General features: G+C 41.8%; 2 protein-coding genes across 8 annotated transcripts in view; one reads left to right on the plus strand and one right to left on the minus strand.

Annotated features, from left to right (window-relative positions):
* macrod2 (mono-ADP ribosylhydrolase 2) overlaps window positions 1-17,333 on the minus strand; it is a 423,644-nt gene that overhangs the window by 334,844 nt on the left and 71,467 nt on the right. The window lies entirely within an intron of this gene.
* On the plus strand, window positions 1,076-12,763 carry flrt3 (fibronectin leucine rich transmembrane 3). 2 transcript variants are annotated; one of them, XM_042432912.1, is made up of 3 exons: window positions 1,076-1,135; window positions 7,787-8,462; window positions 9,569-12,763. In XM_042432912.1, exon 3 carries the CDS (start codon window positions 9,611-9,613, stop codon window positions 11,561-11,563), a length of 1,953 nt encoding a protein of 650 aa, XP_042288846.1. In that variant the 5' UTR covers window positions 1,076-1,135; window positions 7,787-8,462; window positions 9,569-9,610; the 3' UTR covers window positions 11,564-12,763. The 2 variants fall into 2 exon arrangements, with proteins under 2 accessions (XP_042288846.1, XP_042288844.1); XM_042432910.1 differs by lacking the exon at window positions 1,076-1,135 and adding an exon at window positions 2,049-2,295.

Genomic DNA, 17,333 nt, shown 5'->3' on the forward strand with positions numbered 1-17,333 from the left:
CAGCTGGAAAGCAAACAAATTCTGAAAAACTCCACTGGAGGTCTAAGTAGTTTTGGCAGATGCTCTAGGCTTAAGTGTCTGTTCAATTAGGCACTCCAGTTAAGATGGCAATCATGGTTTAACCGTATGCGGATGTGTTGAGGCTGAAGTTGGAACGCGCTCCTCTGTCCTGGCAAAACAACTCATGAGATGTCAGCGCTGGTCACACACCTAGACAGTCACTCCTGTCAAGTATGCACCATCCTAATGAGGCCAGAACAATTGCGTGGAGTACAGGTCCACATCAGCTCATGAGCGGACAATGGTAGGGGGGGGGGGGGGTGGGCGCAGAATAAAGAAACAGTAGTAGTGGGATATTAAATGAGCTGTGCTGTTGAGTGTATGTCAGGAGGTTGCCTCGTGAACAGCGTTTTTCTCACTGAAAACATGTGAGAGTACATCACTTTGTGTGAACTGTGGATCATTTGTAAAATTACATGGTTCCATTGAGCTGTTGAGCTGTGTAAAATGTTATTGGGTCTAGTTTCTTACTAGTCATCTAGTTTACTGTCAAAATGTGTTATTTCGCTTTTCTAACTTGTATTAATTTTCACATGGCAGCTTCTTTCTCTTGACAGATGAAAAAGCATGATAAATTTCAGCTGGGCATTTTAGAATCCCCAGAACAAAAGAACAACACCTCTCTAACAAACCTGTTTGTTTATCAAAAATGAATGCAGACCCTCCAGGCATTTACAACTGAACGGCATGATAGGCTTGCAGTAAATAAACTAAAAGTAGTATTGGCAGTAGTGAGTGACATGTAAGAGAGCAGTCTCCACGTTACACAGACAGCTGCATATGTTTCACAGATCTGATTGTTGATATTCAACGACAGATGAGCAGAGCTGCTCCGTTGCAGCTCAGAGTGCCTGGGCCTTGTCAGGTAGCCGGAGGGGGAGACGCTGGAGATGACGCAGGGCAGGAGAGTGTCGGCTGGGTCAACTCCGTTGTACAACCCTTTGGCTAACAGGGTGACTCACTGTTGCTGTGGGCTTCGGAGGGAGTAAAACCCGCTGTTTGGCTTCATTTAAACATGAAACCAAAAAAGGGTCAAACAGACAGCAGGAGGGGGCTAAAAGTCAGTACGGTTCAGGTATGTCATAGTGACTCACATGTCTCTCCTGTATCAACACACAGACATGAATGCATTACACAATCGCAGCCACACACACACACACACACACACAGAAACACATATTAAGAATTAGCACAAGTCTAAATTCTCGTGATAAATTATTCTGGTTCTCTGTGAAAACATCATCAAATATGTATTACCTGTTAAAGCTTAAAATGACTGTCTGGTATGTGCTTCACACATAAAGAGGCAAAGTTTTTATTAGCATATTAGATGGTTGGACAAAACAGTTTGGGTTTAAAACTGTGACACACTGGGTTTCTTTCTCTCTTTCAGAAAAAGAAAACATTTATGAGGTCTTCATAAAAACCAACACCTGCAACAGACATAATTGATAAATGAAAATATTAGTAAAAAGGGAAAAAAAAGCCCCTGATGCCAAATCCTGACACGTCTCAAACAAATACACCAGTGATAATTCCACTAACAAAACCACATGCCGACTTAAAACAAACCACTACAAATAAAATCCTCTGTGCATCTCTCATTCTCACCGACATGCACACACACACACACATACAGTGTATTTCCTTTTTTTTTGTATCCTCTCCCTCTTTTTCAGCTAGTGAGCATTGCTTTCCAACTAGTGACTACTCGCTCCTCTTCAGTGCACACATCTGACAAGGATGTGAATGCCTTTCCCCTTTCCTCCACTCCCCCTAGTGTATCCACCCAACACTGCACCTTTCCTATGCATCTCCCAAATAGAGAGGGAGAGCAGAAAGAGAGAGAGAGACGGGGAGAGAGATAGAGAGAGAGAGAGAGAGAGAGAGAGAGAGAGAGAGAGAGGCCCCTCCTCCAGATGACATCAGTGCTCTATTGAAGCAAAGCTAGAGGCAAACACAACTCCACATTTGTATTGGGATCTACCCGTGCACCTATGTCCTTGCACAGCCTACAGATTGTGTATGTGTGTGAGGGGGGGCACCAGTAAACATAGCAGTGCTGCTACAGATAAACTCCAAATAGCTCTAGCACTGTGAGTGAGAGGAGCTTTTTTGGATCTGAATTGAAATCCGCACAACCTGGATTGGATTATTAATTTTTTTTCCCCCCGTTGTGAACCCCAATTTAAGAGGATACCTGTTACTTTTCATTTTTTTTGGTTGATTATAGAGGTAAGTGTGTTTTTTGCTGGTTGGGAGTGCATCCTTTTCAATCTTTTTTGGATCTTCTTTCTGGCAGAAGGAATTTAAAGTCATGCGGGATCGCCAAGTGTTGCTCGTAGCTAATTAGTTCTCTTTTTTTTCCCACTCTTTCTTTATTTTTACATCCCGGCCTTAGCCTTAAATATAGGATTTCTCTGAGGTGCTTGTCTCACAGGCTTAGAACCGCTTTAAGCGATAGTAACAAAAAATCGTGAGTGCACTTTTCTTCCAAATAACCAAAATGAAGCTCTTCCGTTTACGCACTGAAAATCATTCTGCTCAACTTGGAGAATATAAAAAGCAGACTTAAACAGGTTATTCATCCATCTCTCTCATCTCAAACCCCTCTCACGCCTGCAACTTGCTGCTTCGATCCTGTGCTGCATCCCTCTTTTATTCTGCGTGTATCTAACAGAGACCACCAAACACCACATCTCTGTTTTTTCCTCCACTCTGAGGAGATGGTCTCGAAGCGCTAAATCTGCGGCTCTATCACTCAGTACACCGGTCAAAGCGTGTGAAAAGCACTCAGGGAGCAACAGGGACTTGTCAAATCTTTTCGTTCCCTTTTTCAGCTTTTGATATCTCCAGCCAGTGGGGGGAATAAACAGTGGTGAATACGCAAACTTGATAGGATTAAGGGGAGAGGGGAGGGGAGGGGGGGCTGTGTGATTTAGACTCGGCGTCGCAGCCCGAGAAGACACCCCGGTGTGCATCTGAAACTGCAGCGCAGATCCCGCAGAGTTGGACATGAAGGGGCAGCTGGAGAAACTCCGCTAAATGCGTCTCCGGCGTCACTGTCTGGACGTCTCGGTCCAGCTCCTATTCATGTGCATCTCCATTGAACTTTACAGTGTGCAACTGTGAGCTTGTCTACAGATAATAAACAGATTTAAAAAAAAAAAAAAAAAAAAAAGCATCATACGTTATGAGAGGTTTGTGCTGCAGGGGCGCAGTCATGAAGCTCCCCTGAAAATGCACAAAATGCGTGGAAGTTTCATACGCACCATTTCGCACATCAGCAGCGGCTCATTTAACGCACATCACATATTGTAACGTTGCATTAACAAAGCTTCAAATAAATACACGACATTTCTGTGCAGTCGCAGCTCGGGAAATGATTGTCTTATTAATAAGCATTCAGAAATAAAGGTTTACAGTAAGATAATACTTTCTGCTCATATGGTCGGCTGACAGCAGATTCTACACTCTTAATGTCAACCTATGGTGCCAATGATTCAAGCGAGGCTTGATTTATCCCATTTGATCAATGCAATAAAGTGGACGCCTTCAATTCCTATGCACGGTATTTAAGCTGTATGTCTTATTGGCAACACCAGGGCAGAGACAGTGGTTAATCCAATTTAACATAGCCTTTTATCTTCGTGAGACATTAAGGTCATCCAGGCTTAAAACAGTGACAGATATATATATGCTACAGACTGATTTCAGTTAATCACCAAATAGTGCGCACAAACATGACTCCAATTGTCAAGTAATGTAATGGTGGGTCTTTGTTGGTCAGTGTGTTTGATAGACAAAGAAATAAATTGCCTGTTAAACACGGTAGACATGAGGACAGACCCAGTTGTCTTCACTGATGACTGCCTGAGGCAAAAGTCCCCAGTCAATTGCTTTCAGAGGGAATTCACATTTCAGATTACCAACTAACCAGGTCACTACAGACAGAATCTTCTATTGTCAGACAAGTTAAAGCATCAAATATGGATGCCTGCGTTAGGAGAAAATAACAGTAAGACCTTCATAACTGCCAAGACGTATTTCAGATGTACTCTGAGGAGGCCTAATTCAGTTCTTTTCATCATTTATTTAGCCACTAAGCGCTATCTGTTTACCATCTATTCTGAGCTTAAACAGACAAATCATTTCAGATTAGTAAAGGTGTAAACATGGCTGCGAATCATAAATACTGCAGGAAAAAACATTTGGAAGCAATATGACTCAGGAAAAAAACTGCAGATGGGCCAAGAGGGAGGGTAACAAATCCCTGTAATGTTGGTAGGTGTCTGGCTTGTGCTGAGCCGGGCCCCTGTGTGCAGCTTAAACATGAGTATTCAGTGTTTCTGGTGTTTGCTTGTCACATACAGACACACACACACATTTCATCTTGCAGTGCCTACCACCCCCATGTGGGGAAAAACCATTGCAGCTGCTGCAGATCTCTCCTTTCAGTCTGTTACAAAAGAGAGACCCCCGTCTGTCCCAGGCCTCTCTGTGCTCTTAATGGGCCAGCGAAAGTATCATCTGCTCAGCCCATCTAAAGACAGCAACAGGAGGCCACATACGGAATGTGTGCAACTATCAGGAGATTTTGGCCCGTTTTCTCTTCAGCTAAAACATGTGTGTCCCTGTGAATTTAGATGTGACCGTTAACGTTCTATTGTGTCTCGGCACCACAGCAGGCCGATGCCCGGTGTGCTGACATACAACTTACTAATACAGCAATCAATGGCGCAAGGTTTCATGGAACACACAAGGTGACAAAAACTCATGTTGGTTTCTCAGATATGAAAGTTTAGAGCAGAAAATCATTAAAAAAAACCCAAAAAAATTAAAAACACATGGACACTAAATTTTCGCAACCCTAAACAATTAATGTTTTCCAGTATTAATATTAGTGTTTGCTTCAAATCTACTAACTTGCCAAGCAACTTTGCAGCCAAAACACATTTTCAAGAAAAAAAAAATATAGCCCACAATAACTACATTGTGTGCAATCAATCATATTTCAAAAACTATATTATGAATTAGAATGAATAATCAACAGCAGATACAAACAACATTGATTTCCCAATGGAGTGCTCTAGTGTGGTTCAAAATTAATTTCAGGGCTCATGAATAATTTAACAGTCAGCCATTACTACTTCTACAGCTCTTTCCCCCTAAATGCAGCCCATGTAATATTATTCTTTATTTTATGGAACTAAAAGTCATTCCAATCTGTAATACTTTTGACAGGCATGAAATTGTTTCTATTTGAGTTTTTTTTTCCAAAGCCTTTCTTGTGCAGTGTATGACTAGGGGGCACAAAGTCTTGGGCTCTGTTATTGCAGACTAATGTGCATTTATGCGTGTTGAGCTCACAATGGCTATCAGTGTCCAGCTTTGTGTGAGCTTCCTACGCTCTCCACTGAAAGGTAACTAGCTGTACACACACACACAATTTTACCAGGATGCTCAATTTAACTTTGCCAGTTCAGATTAAATGAAGCAGAAGCCACTTTGACTGCTGGAGGAATCTCCTGTCGGCCGGCAGAGCTTATTAGAACGATGGAGAAAGACATCCATCACTAAAAATGTTTGACATAGCCCCCGTTGCTCCCAGAATGATTGTGCGCATGTGAACACGGCCTCTGTGGTTGGGTGGGTTCGTACATTTGCGTGAGTGTACGTTCTTAGTAAATACAATAGGAAAAGCTTGTAAAATATACTGTGTAAAGTAGAGGAATTTTTTAATTGCCTGAATAAAATGTTTTAATACCTAAACCCCCTCTGTTGAGGCTACAAGGTCCACATGCTTGCCTTGTAGCAAACAATGGAGAGGGGCCACTCCACCGAAATCCGATGAGCGTGGAAAAAAGAAAAGGAGAAAAAACAGCCCAGCATCAAGGCCCTACTATGCTCCTTGTAAACTAAGCATGATGTGCTTGGTTCAAAGCAGAAATCTGATAAAATACCCACAATATAATCCAAGAAACAGAAGCCTAGATATTACGCTACAATATGTTTTTATTCTTCCTGAGTATATCCACACCAGATCAGAAATGACTAATCATGCCCCCTTGCCCCTCTGGACTTCAATTTTGTCTTCAAACCAACAGGCAACAGAGTTGTAGTTGTCAAAGAAGAGCAACCAACTAGAAATGTTGCACCATATCATATGTGGGGCTCTTTATGCAGAGAATCATCCTGTTTCACAACCCTAAAAGCCTATTATACTGAGTGCAAATAGGTCTTGCTGGGTCCTCTTGATAAGACAGGAATGCAGAGACAATTACTTTCTTTTATGTAATGCTAAGAATTCAAGGATTCAAATCAAGACTACATATACTTAACAATATTCAGAGGATGGAGAACCTTACGAAATGAGGCGAAAAGGGCTATTTAAAATTGAAATAGCTTGACTAAGTGCTGCATTAAAAGTTCATTCCAACAGACAGGAAGCACATATCCCTCTATCATCCCGCCATTTTCTAAAACTCTATCACAGAATTTCATCTTCTTTTCCCTTGTCAGACTCTTTTATTCCAGAAGTTAGTAGAGGTCACATCTGGTGCTTTCCCCCAGACTCTAATCTACTACTAATGTAATACTGGACTCAGGGCCCGTATTTAGATGGAAGAGAAGGAAGGGGGGGTGTTATTATTAGACAGCATCTCTGGAGTTGTAATCGAGTTACAAGCCTCTCAATTCCCTAATCTTCTCCTTGTCATGGGCTACAACTGTTAAATGGCTGGGGCCCTTGTTCGTAATTTACCTTTACATGTTTTACAGCACAGAGTGGCTGCCAGCAGGTCACATGGATTGTTACATGTAAGGATACAAAGCTATTGTGTAGTGAGAGGAAACAGAACATTTGCTTTGGCGAAGGAAAGTCTATTTTTATAAACAGAAACAGCATTCACAGAATGTGAAGAGAGGATAAGGTAGGGGGGGTAAGGGGTCACAAGGAGGAGCTGGGAGTGACAGGGATGGATGTAACAGCCATCCTCTTCTCCATGCGAAATTCAAATGGGCCTCATTTGTCATGAGTGTTTTTTAACAATGTGAGTAATTCAGTAAGCACCCACTCGATCCGCTTTTCCTCTCATCTGTGGAATCTGGTCTAGCCCTGTTTTTAAAATAGCATAGACTGCCTTTTTTTTTTAATCGCAGGACTAGTTCTCTTGTAAAACAGCAAAACCTCAGATAAGCAGTGAACTGGGCTGACAAGGTCAGAGGGGCAGAAGGGCTCCACCCTCAGCCATTGTGTTGGGGTCTAGATCACTGTTGTCTTTCGTATGCATAGACATTCTTTCTTGTATCACCATAGAAAAGAAATGTGGTATGTTAGAATAACGGCCAGTAAAAGGTCAACAGGCACAGTCATGGCCAAGAAAAAGGGTATTTTAAAATAAGAATTCACCTTGTAAGAAATGTCAGATTTCCGTATCAAACACATTCCTAAACTTAATTAGGTTTTCTCAGTATCAGCATCCATGTCACTGTCGTGGAAATAAGCAGTGAATTATATATTATTAGATTATTCCCGAATCTAAAAAACAAAACAAAACAATGAAAAAACGAAATTGTTACTTGTACAAACATTTCATTTTACTTGGCAAAATAAATGTTTTTTGTTAATTCTGAAAGATTCCTCTCTCATGACCTGATCACCTAAACATTATTTTGTGACAACTGCATGTGGGCCCTAAATATGTCGTCTCCTGTTATTTTTCAGAACACTATTCCAGGTGTGAGGAGGGCACAGCATGAGTCAAGTTGCGGATGCGTGAGGAAGGCTGGGCCCAGAAGGATAAGTACCCTGCTCTGAGAGGAGAACATTGGCTATCTGCTTCAGGAAAAGCAACCAGAGCCCTGGATTAATGTGTATATTCTGGATTCTGGTTACCTGAAGACCTGGAGTACACAAGTGAACAGGCCTGGATTGAGCCTGTGGCACAGGGGATTGGCATGGCTCAGACCAGCTTTGTGTCAACTCATCATGCCTGCCGGGCCTGATTGCAGAAAGGAGCCTTTGCTGAAGCTCACAAGCGGATCACTATACAACACCCAAAAAATCTAATTTACGGTTATGGCTGTTGAGCTCGACAATTTCAACACCCATTAGGATTTTTTAATATTACCTGAGATCGCATGCTTTGTCAATGAGAAGGGATGCTTTTTCTACAGGCTTATCTGCCATGGTAAAGGCATTGAAAGCATGAGCCTCTGACAACACAGAGGAGGTCATCGTCCAAACAAGGATCAGCTCAGCAAACACTGACCAGGTCAGGATATCACCAGAAACCCCTCAGACAAACGTTTCCTTTCAGAAAGGATAATAGCAAATTCAAGAGGAAATCTTGATTGGATTTTTGGTGTCTGGAAAGGATTTACCACGTCGTATAAATCAGGTATGACAAATACAGATGGCTTTGCTTCTTTCCACTTCACTGACCAGACAACAATTTCTAATGAGACGTGCAGGAAGAGAGGTCATGGCAGGAATGTATAATTAAAGCAATAAATCAGTATTAGCCTAATTAAAAAGGAGCTACACATCGATTGTGAAAAAAGAGACAGACGACCAGTTAGCACCTTCTGCTTTATACCACAGTTCATTTCATGTTCATTTCAAGGCTGTATCTGCCGTACGTTTGTGAATTGTGAAATTTAATATATTATTATTTAAAAATTTTTAAGACATACATTACAATTTTTAACATACCACGGTTACAGCAAAGATCAATAATAAAATGCTGAGCAAGGATGAAGGAAGCTTACAAATTTAATCTTATAACCAGGAGACTTGAATACATAGACTGCCTCAGAAAACACATTTCTTCTTGGATCTTAATGTGCTTAAGACATTTATCAAACCTATCTGTGAGGAGAGAGTTTTTTTTCCCTACCTTGTTAGAGGCCAGTTAAACCCCAGAATTTGAATGGCGAAAGGCATGGGTACTGATTTAACAGGGCTTAAGAGTATGTCGGTTCCACAACAGTTCATCAACAAAGCCTGACTTTGTTCACCCTCGTGGTCTGTAGCGATGAAAGGCAGCCTTGAGATACAGAAACATGTAAAACAACGAGGGAGTGCTATTACATTTCACAAATCCAGGCCAGAAAGCTGAGGCACAGAAATTCAATTCACAGAGCTCAGATGTTGGAACATTTCTTATGAAAAAGAATAAAATAAAAAAACTGTTTTATCTCTAAAGCAAATTACTTTTTAACTTCTAATCCATAGGAAAATATATATTCCTTTGTATGATGTAAAGGCAGTTCAAAAGCAAACACCTTATTGTAAAAACAATCACTTTATTTTCACTGCCTGGCAATTCTAATGATCAATTCATATCAATTCAATAGGAGGAATTCAAACTGACTCTTTCAGCAGTTATTTAATCTAGAAAGTGCTGTAGGCAGCATTTCAAACACCCAGCAATTATGAGAACAGGAATTTGGCTCTCCTTTTAAGGCCTTGTGCATTAAATGTACCCTTGTGTCTTCTCCCCAGGGGCTCTTGAGTGATTAGACTGCCAGGCAACACAGCATCAAGATGGTGCGTCAATGCAAGGCCTTTATCCTCTTCCTCATCAGGATCGGACTGCTGCTGGGTCTTGCTAACCCCCTGGTGACCTCCGCCTCATGTCCCTCAGCCTGCCGCTGTGATGGGACCTTCATCTACTGTAATGACCGTGGCCTGACTTCCATCCCTACTGGTATGCCCCAGGATGCTACAGTGCTCTTTCTGCAAAACAATCGCATTAAGAGTTCGGGCATTCCTGCGGAGCTCCGTAGGCTCACAAACGTGGAGAAGATCTACCTTTACTGCAACAATCTGGATGAATTTCCCACTAACCTTCCTCTTGGGCTCAAAGAGCTTCACCTTCAGGAGAACAACATTCGGATGATTACCCATGCCTCTTTAGCTCAAATTCCCTACATTGAGGAACTGCACCTGGATGATAACTCTGTATCAGCAGTCAGCATAGAGGAGGGGGCCTTCAGGGACAGTAATCACCTCAGACTGCTTTTTCTCTCCAGAAACCACCTCAGCACCATCCCTGCAGGCCTACCCATGAGCATTGAGGAGCTGCGCTTTGATGACAACCGCATCTCCTCCATCTCAGAGCAGTCTCTGCAAGATCTCATCAACCTGAAGCGACTAATCCTCGATGGTAATCTGCTCAACAACCGTGGGATTGGGGAGATGGCTCTCATCAACCTGATCAACTTGACTGAGCTCTCGCTAGTGAGGAACTCCCTGACATCGCCGCCAGCCAACCTGCCAGGCACCAGTTTGGAGAAGCTGCAGCTACAAGATAATCACATTAATCGGGTCCCGCCTGGGGCCTTTGCCTTCCTGAGGCAGCTGTATCGCCTGGACCTGTCTGGTAACAACCTAAGCAGCCTCCCACAAGGTGTATTTGAAGATCTGGACAATCTCACACAGCTCCTGCTGCGCAACAACCCTTGGCAATGCACTTGCAGGATGAAATGGGTGCGTGACTGGCTGCGGTCATTGCCGTCTAAAGTGAATGTACGTGGCTTCATGTGCCAAGGTCCTGATAAGGTCAAAGGCATGGCGATTAAAGACCTAACTACAGACATGTTTGACTGCACAGATTCAGAACTCATCCCCATGTACGAGACAAGCACAGTCTCCAACACTGTACGCCCTTCACAGCCCCAGTGGCCCTCGTTTGTGACTAGAAGGCCTGTAGTAAAAGGGCCTGACATGGGTAAGAATTACCACAGCACTACCACCACTTCAGGCAGAAAGATCATCACCATAAGTGTGAAGTCAAGTAGTGCAGATACAATACACATATCATGGACGGTGTCACAGCCCATGACCGCCCTACGGCTCAGCTGGCTAAAGCTGGGACACAGCCCTGCCTTTGGCTCCATCACCGAGACAATTGTGCAGGGGGAGAGGACGGAGTACCTTCTCACTGCGCTCGAGCCAGAGTCTTCCTACAGGATATGCTTGGTTCCCATGGAGACCAGCAACATTTACCTGTCAGACGAGACCCCCGTTTGCATAGAGACAGAGACTGGTTCTCACAAATCATACAACCCGACCACAACTTTAAACAGAGAGCAGGAGAAAGAGCCTTACAAAAATTCCAGTCTGCCTTTGGCTGCTATCATTGGAGGGGCTGTGGCACTTTTGGCAATAATCATGTTGGCACTGGTGTGCTGGTATGTCCACAGGAACGGTTCACTTTTTTCCAGGAACTGCACCTACAACAAAGGCCGTCGGAGAAAGGATGACTATGCTGAGGCTGGCACTAAGAAGGACAACTCCATCCTAGAAATACGAGAGACTTCTTTTCAAATGATACCTATAAATCACCTGCCTGTGTCCAAGGAGGAGTTTGTGATACATACGATTTTCCCACCTAATGGCCTGAGTTTATACAAAACCCCACATAGCGACAACAGTATTAACAACAGGAGCTACAGAGACAGTGGAATACCAGATTCAGACCATTCCCATTCATGATGTTGCGCATGGACATTGATGATGAGTGCGTGACTTAAACAGAGTGGCAAGACTTTTACAAAACACTGGATCTATATGACTAAGGAAGCAATGTTCTGTACATTTGCCATATAATTTATATTTAAGGACATTTTATGAAGACGGAGAACGTTCCAGTTGCAGGCCATCACTGTACCGTCAGTGGGTATTGTAACTAACTGCAATTCTATATTTTAGGGATTTGTAGTAATTTGTACTGTATTTCCTTTGCTTAAGGTTATCGACCAACTAAAAGAAACTCTGTGTTCTACTGAGATATGATGACTTGTCAACTGTGAAAGTGGGTTTTCATTGCTGTGTTGAACAATCAGACTTTAGAAAACCTTGTAGTATAAGCACAGGTCATTCTTTTAACTTTGTGGCTGTCTGAAAAACAAAAAGGCAAAAAAATGTCATGACATAAACTAAGGCACAGCTGATCAACTAATTTGCAAAGCAGGCATGTTGCCCTCTCAAAGAATGAGCAGCCATTTGCTGTCTCCACGAACTACAGACCAAGAGTCTTTCTCTAGTATTCATCTGATATGGAGTACAAATAACTAAAGATGAGGTGCCATGCTTTATTTCTCTGCTTTGTTCAGTGTGATTTTTTTTTCTGTTTGCAAGAAGAAGAAGAAAGACACAGCAGAGCAACCCAAGCAGGGTTCCAGTGTTTCCGATAGGATTGTAGGCCTCAGCACAGGGCAGATAAAGCACACCGACCTTAAGGAGCTCTCTGCTCCTCAAAACAAGTAGACTGGACAGGCTGACACAGAGGACCCCCCACTATCTCTATTTGTACAAGCCAACAATGGCCGAACGACAATGGCGGCATTCTTTAGTACCATGTACCATACGTCATTCTAGTCACCAGGCCAAAAAAGACGGTGCAAGACATGTTGGCTTTCATTAGAATTACCACAGTGTCAGCAACTCCTTGTTATGAGTATTAGTTTGTATTATTTTCCAAATGAACACACTTTTATGTTGCCACAATTTAAAGTTAACTGTTCTTTACAATTGAAAACCAAAGTGCATTGTATGCCCTTTGGCCAGTCTTGTATGTGCCTTGATCCAATGCTTATTGTATTTAGCTTTTTAAGAAACCAGTGACTTTTTTTCATACACACTTGAATATGAGAAATATTGGTCATATTACAGAATAAAAGTGGACAAAAATAACTTTGCTTTTTCTTACCTTGAGTACAACAACCCCCCTCAAAGTAATACTTATATGGATTTGTTCAACTACTATTATCACACTTTGCTGTGACTTCTCAATTTATTTTTTATCTACTCAAGAGAACTTTATTTGTGTACGAATGTAAACTGCCCTGAAGTTAAAAAGTTGGCTATTGGGGACCCGTTTTATTCATTCATATCTAAAATTACTATCTAGCCAAATAATCTAAAAATGCTTGGAGATGAAAAACATAACCTACAGCATTTCCATCCTTAACAAAGATGTCAGGATCAGAAAAACTTCCCTGATCCCTGCAGGAAATTGCTTTGTTACAATTGCTCAACACGCAGTTAAGAAAGAGGGGTAAATAAGTAGTAATAGTAGTAGTAAAAAGTAAGTAAAAAGGTAAAAACTACTATAAAATAAAATAGTCATAATAATAAATACACAGTAAGTAAACAGAAAAATGTACAAATGCAAATGTGCAAAAAGTAATGTGCGAGGTAGAATTGCAGTATGGACAAAAGTGCAAAAATGGAAACCTGCAAAGTGGATTAACAGTAAATTAACCATAATGTGTGAAGGTAAACTAAATGAAAAGTGTAACATGGGTCAACAGTAACTCTGAAGTTTTAGATCATAGCCTTAAAACCACGTCTCCCCCTTCCAAGGCATAGCGAACTCTTTAACAATAACTGATACTGTTCTTGAAACCCAGTTTTCCACTCCATGGGCAGTCTGCAGAGCAACATCTGCTTGAGGCTGCTGTTGTTCTTTCGTGCGGTGAAGCCATGTGTGACTTATCCGATTGGCCAGAGAGAGAAATATCACAGTAGAGTGGAATTGGGGCTGTGGAGAGATTGGACTCTAGGGTTTGATGAAACTCCCAGGCACCAGGGCAACAGAAAACGAATGACGAGCCACCATATGGAGGGTGGTACAGGCAGACCCTGCTGGGGATGCCCGTCCCTGCAGAGGACAGAGTATATATACACTGCTCCAGGCTCCAGGCACTTAATGACATGGTTTCAGCTCACTCAGGCAAGGGCCCATGAAAATGTTCATGTGCAAAAGCAGTAAAATAGCCTATTAAACCATTTCACAAATACATACGACAGAATATCTATACAGTTATACAGTTAATGCATTTCAGATTATACTCACTAGACTCGAGCACTGACCATGCTCTTATACAAAAGCACATGAGCATTCAGTTTGTGTGACAAAAAATATCGCATACCCACATTCACACACCCACAAGCTCTTAACACAGTGAAAGCTTTAATTACAGTAAGGGGAGCCACTAAAAGCTGCAAAAGTGATCCAAACCTTAAGTATACACTAACCCTGCCCTGTACACTAAATATATATCACGTTAAATTGGAATTTAAGTAAACAGATGGTTTACTTTTAGAATACCGAATATTAATAGTTTCCAAATGAATGCTGGCCATATTTTTTTGTCTCCTTTACTGTTTAGCCTTAGTCTTATCTTATTTGAGTAAAGAATCTCGGGGAAGAAAGCAAACAAAATGATAAAACATAGAAATGTTGTTAATTTTTCTTTTCATGCTAAAGTGAGCAGAGCATCTTCTTTAGAGAAAACATTTATCACACATTTGATGATGGTTTTCTACAGAAACGTAAAAGGAACTAGGCTATATAATATGCTATAAACTTGTATGATTTACTCATTGCTATTTTTCAACCTTGCTGAAAAATGTGTATGCAGAAATCTCAGCTGGCTTCACAGCATCAGCTTCTCACTGATGGATGGGGTGGCTCTACAAATATTGAGAAATGGAAAAATCTCTGTATTGCTTGAGCAAGCGTCCATATGTCTAGTAATTGCAAGACCCTCTGAAAATGTTATTTTTGAGCCAGAAAGACTCCAAACAGTGTATTGATGAGATCACTGCAATTTCTCTAGCTAGCTAACAGCAATCTTTTATGTGTTATTGATGGGCTTTTGGGTTTAAGTAAATTACTCATAGGAGTTAATAGTGACTGATGTACGCTGACCACTTTAAAGCTCTGAGAATGAGCAAGCCGTTCATTCTTATTGTTTCACCTTTGTGATAAATAACAGTGTAGCCAAGTGATGAAAGGAGCATGCTATTGTTGTGACTTTCACTAAAAATAATACATTAAACAGAGTAGCTTTGTGCAATTTGGCTGATCCAAGTATAAAACTAAATTGATGAACCGGACTGCTGACGACCCTGTGTGACCTCACTTATCACTCATGACCCTTGACCCATCTGTCGCTTTAAACAATTCCTTAATCACTCTCATGTTCTCACTGAGGTCAGACAAGTCTTTAAACAGCACAAGATGCCACATACATTTGTCTCCTGTGTGACACACACAAAAACTAATTATGTTTGTCTTTTATGTAACCCAGAGATTAGGACTAATGGGGGCAGCTGCACTGTCTGCCCCAGGCTGCTGTTATTCCTTTTGTAATGTACTGGTCAGGCAGCCGGTCACATTTGCATTCCTATAGATGCTCGTATCAAAGCAACCCTGGATGACCTCATCACGGTCAGTAGCCGAGCATGGTTTTTCTCCGTCAGCACCATTAGTAGGATCAAAAAACACAGGCCATGTGAACCTATGACTGATTAGAGGTCGGTGAGGTCAGGTCAGACTTAGTTCAAGGATCTCAAAAGGTGAAAAATGGAAGCACATCAGTGCCCACAAATCAGTCATCGAGGACTCCAAAAGGATGTCCCCCTAAAGGATGCTCTGCTCAGGTGAGATCCTGGCATTTATTACAGAACATTCTTAGCAGGGGTGCCAGAAATTATGGGGGGGGACTATGAAAAAAGGTCAGATTTTACGCTAATGGCTTAATTGATTTCATAACAATACAAAGACTCACAGCACAAGGTTAAGCCAATGAGTTCATTAAGCTCATTTTTTGTTTGCTTTTACTCGTGATTTACAAGTGAAACGATTTATCAACTTGATTAGGCACGCTCAGCCAGGGCACCTTAATAAACTGTATAAAATGAGAGAAATGGCTTGGTTTGGACACATGAATGACAAAACACTGCAATGTGTCAGTGTTATGGAATTAATCAAGGTTCAGGCAAAGTTAAATGGCCTCCTCACATACTTCTTAATGGACATAATGTACACTCAAAGGGGACGTCTTACAAAAGCTAAGCATATTAATCATTTCGTTCTAGAAAGAGTTAAACACAGAATAAAATCCCCTTGCTTCTAAACTCCTGCAAAAAAAAGTGTGCCTCATCAACACATAGATGAATATGCCAAAAACAACCACACATTCAAAACCAAAATGAAATGCGTGCTTGGTGTTCCCTTTTTCCTTATACTGTTGGACACAGCTTGCACATCAAACAGACCCATGATTTAATGGCCTCTAAATGCTGAGCGGTGCTGAGGGCGGAAGCCAAACGAAGGCTCAGGGCCTCACACAGTCTGCACTTTTGCAAATGTGTAAATTGTGTGTGTGTGTGTGTGTGTTCATGTGTATGGAGGGAAAATTAACTGCGACTGTTGATGCTCTGACGTGAAGTACTATACATTAGTCTACTATACATTAGTTACATTAGTCACAGACTTATTGATGCCAACATGCTTGTGTATGTCTAGGTGTGGTCTACATAAAAACACAGCTAAATGCCAGACTAGAGAGGGATACTAAAAACAAGATAGCATAACCTAACAACTACTTTTCACTGTCATTTGACTGTTCTGTACATTTTTCAATCGACAACAAGAGGAGGTGAAAACTGACAGCCTGAGTCTTAAACTAAAGGGACAGGATGTTTTTGATTTTCAGGCAATCTTCATCACTCCTTCATGATCGCATCTGACAACGTGAGCCTCACGCTAACCCATACAGATGTCTATATGTGAGTGTGCTTTATCTACACATGTAAAAGAGTACTCATGGTTACTTGTGTGCTTTCATGTGAACGAGTGCACATTGTTCACACATCTAATTAACGCAGACAGACAATCATACTGATTTACATGCATGCAAGCAGAATAACCTAAAGCCATCACCTTCCTCACAGTTGTCATGTGACTTTGTCGGTCTCAGTCACAAGCACAGTCTGTTCTAGCTGTAAAAGAGCGGAGGGGCAAAAACAGCGTGTCCTGTGAGAGACGTGTCAGTGTGAGTGATGTGCTCCTGTGTGGGGGTGTTGTCCTGCCTCTGACGAACCCCCCCCCCACCACCACCACCCCCCATCCTCCGGGCCAGGACCCTCTCCATCTCTTCACATTACTCAGTGACCTGAAACCACAGGGCCAAAAAACCTAACCAGCTCCTCCGTCTTCTTAATGAATCCAATTTTTTGCCTGAGAGCACAAGGCGTGCACATACATCCATCGCAACTCTAAATTATCTGACATTAATACAAATTAACAAGAGCCACCGTCATCAAGATTGTCCCCACCCCACAATGGCAGGCAATGACATTGCATCTATATCACTGTGTGAAGACAGCGCCTTACCCTACACCCCAAAAATACAAGAGTCAATAATTTCATTTAACAGGCTATAACCAAAACAAAAGCAGAGGGGGTGAT

This window comes from Thunnus maccoyii, chromosome 14, assembly GCF_910596095.1.
Source record: "Thunnus maccoyii chromosome 14, fThuMac1.1, whole genome shotgun sequence".
Classification (NCBI taxonomy): Eukaryota; Metazoa; Chordata; class Actinopteri; order Scombriformes; family Scombridae; genus Thunnus; species Thunnus maccoyii.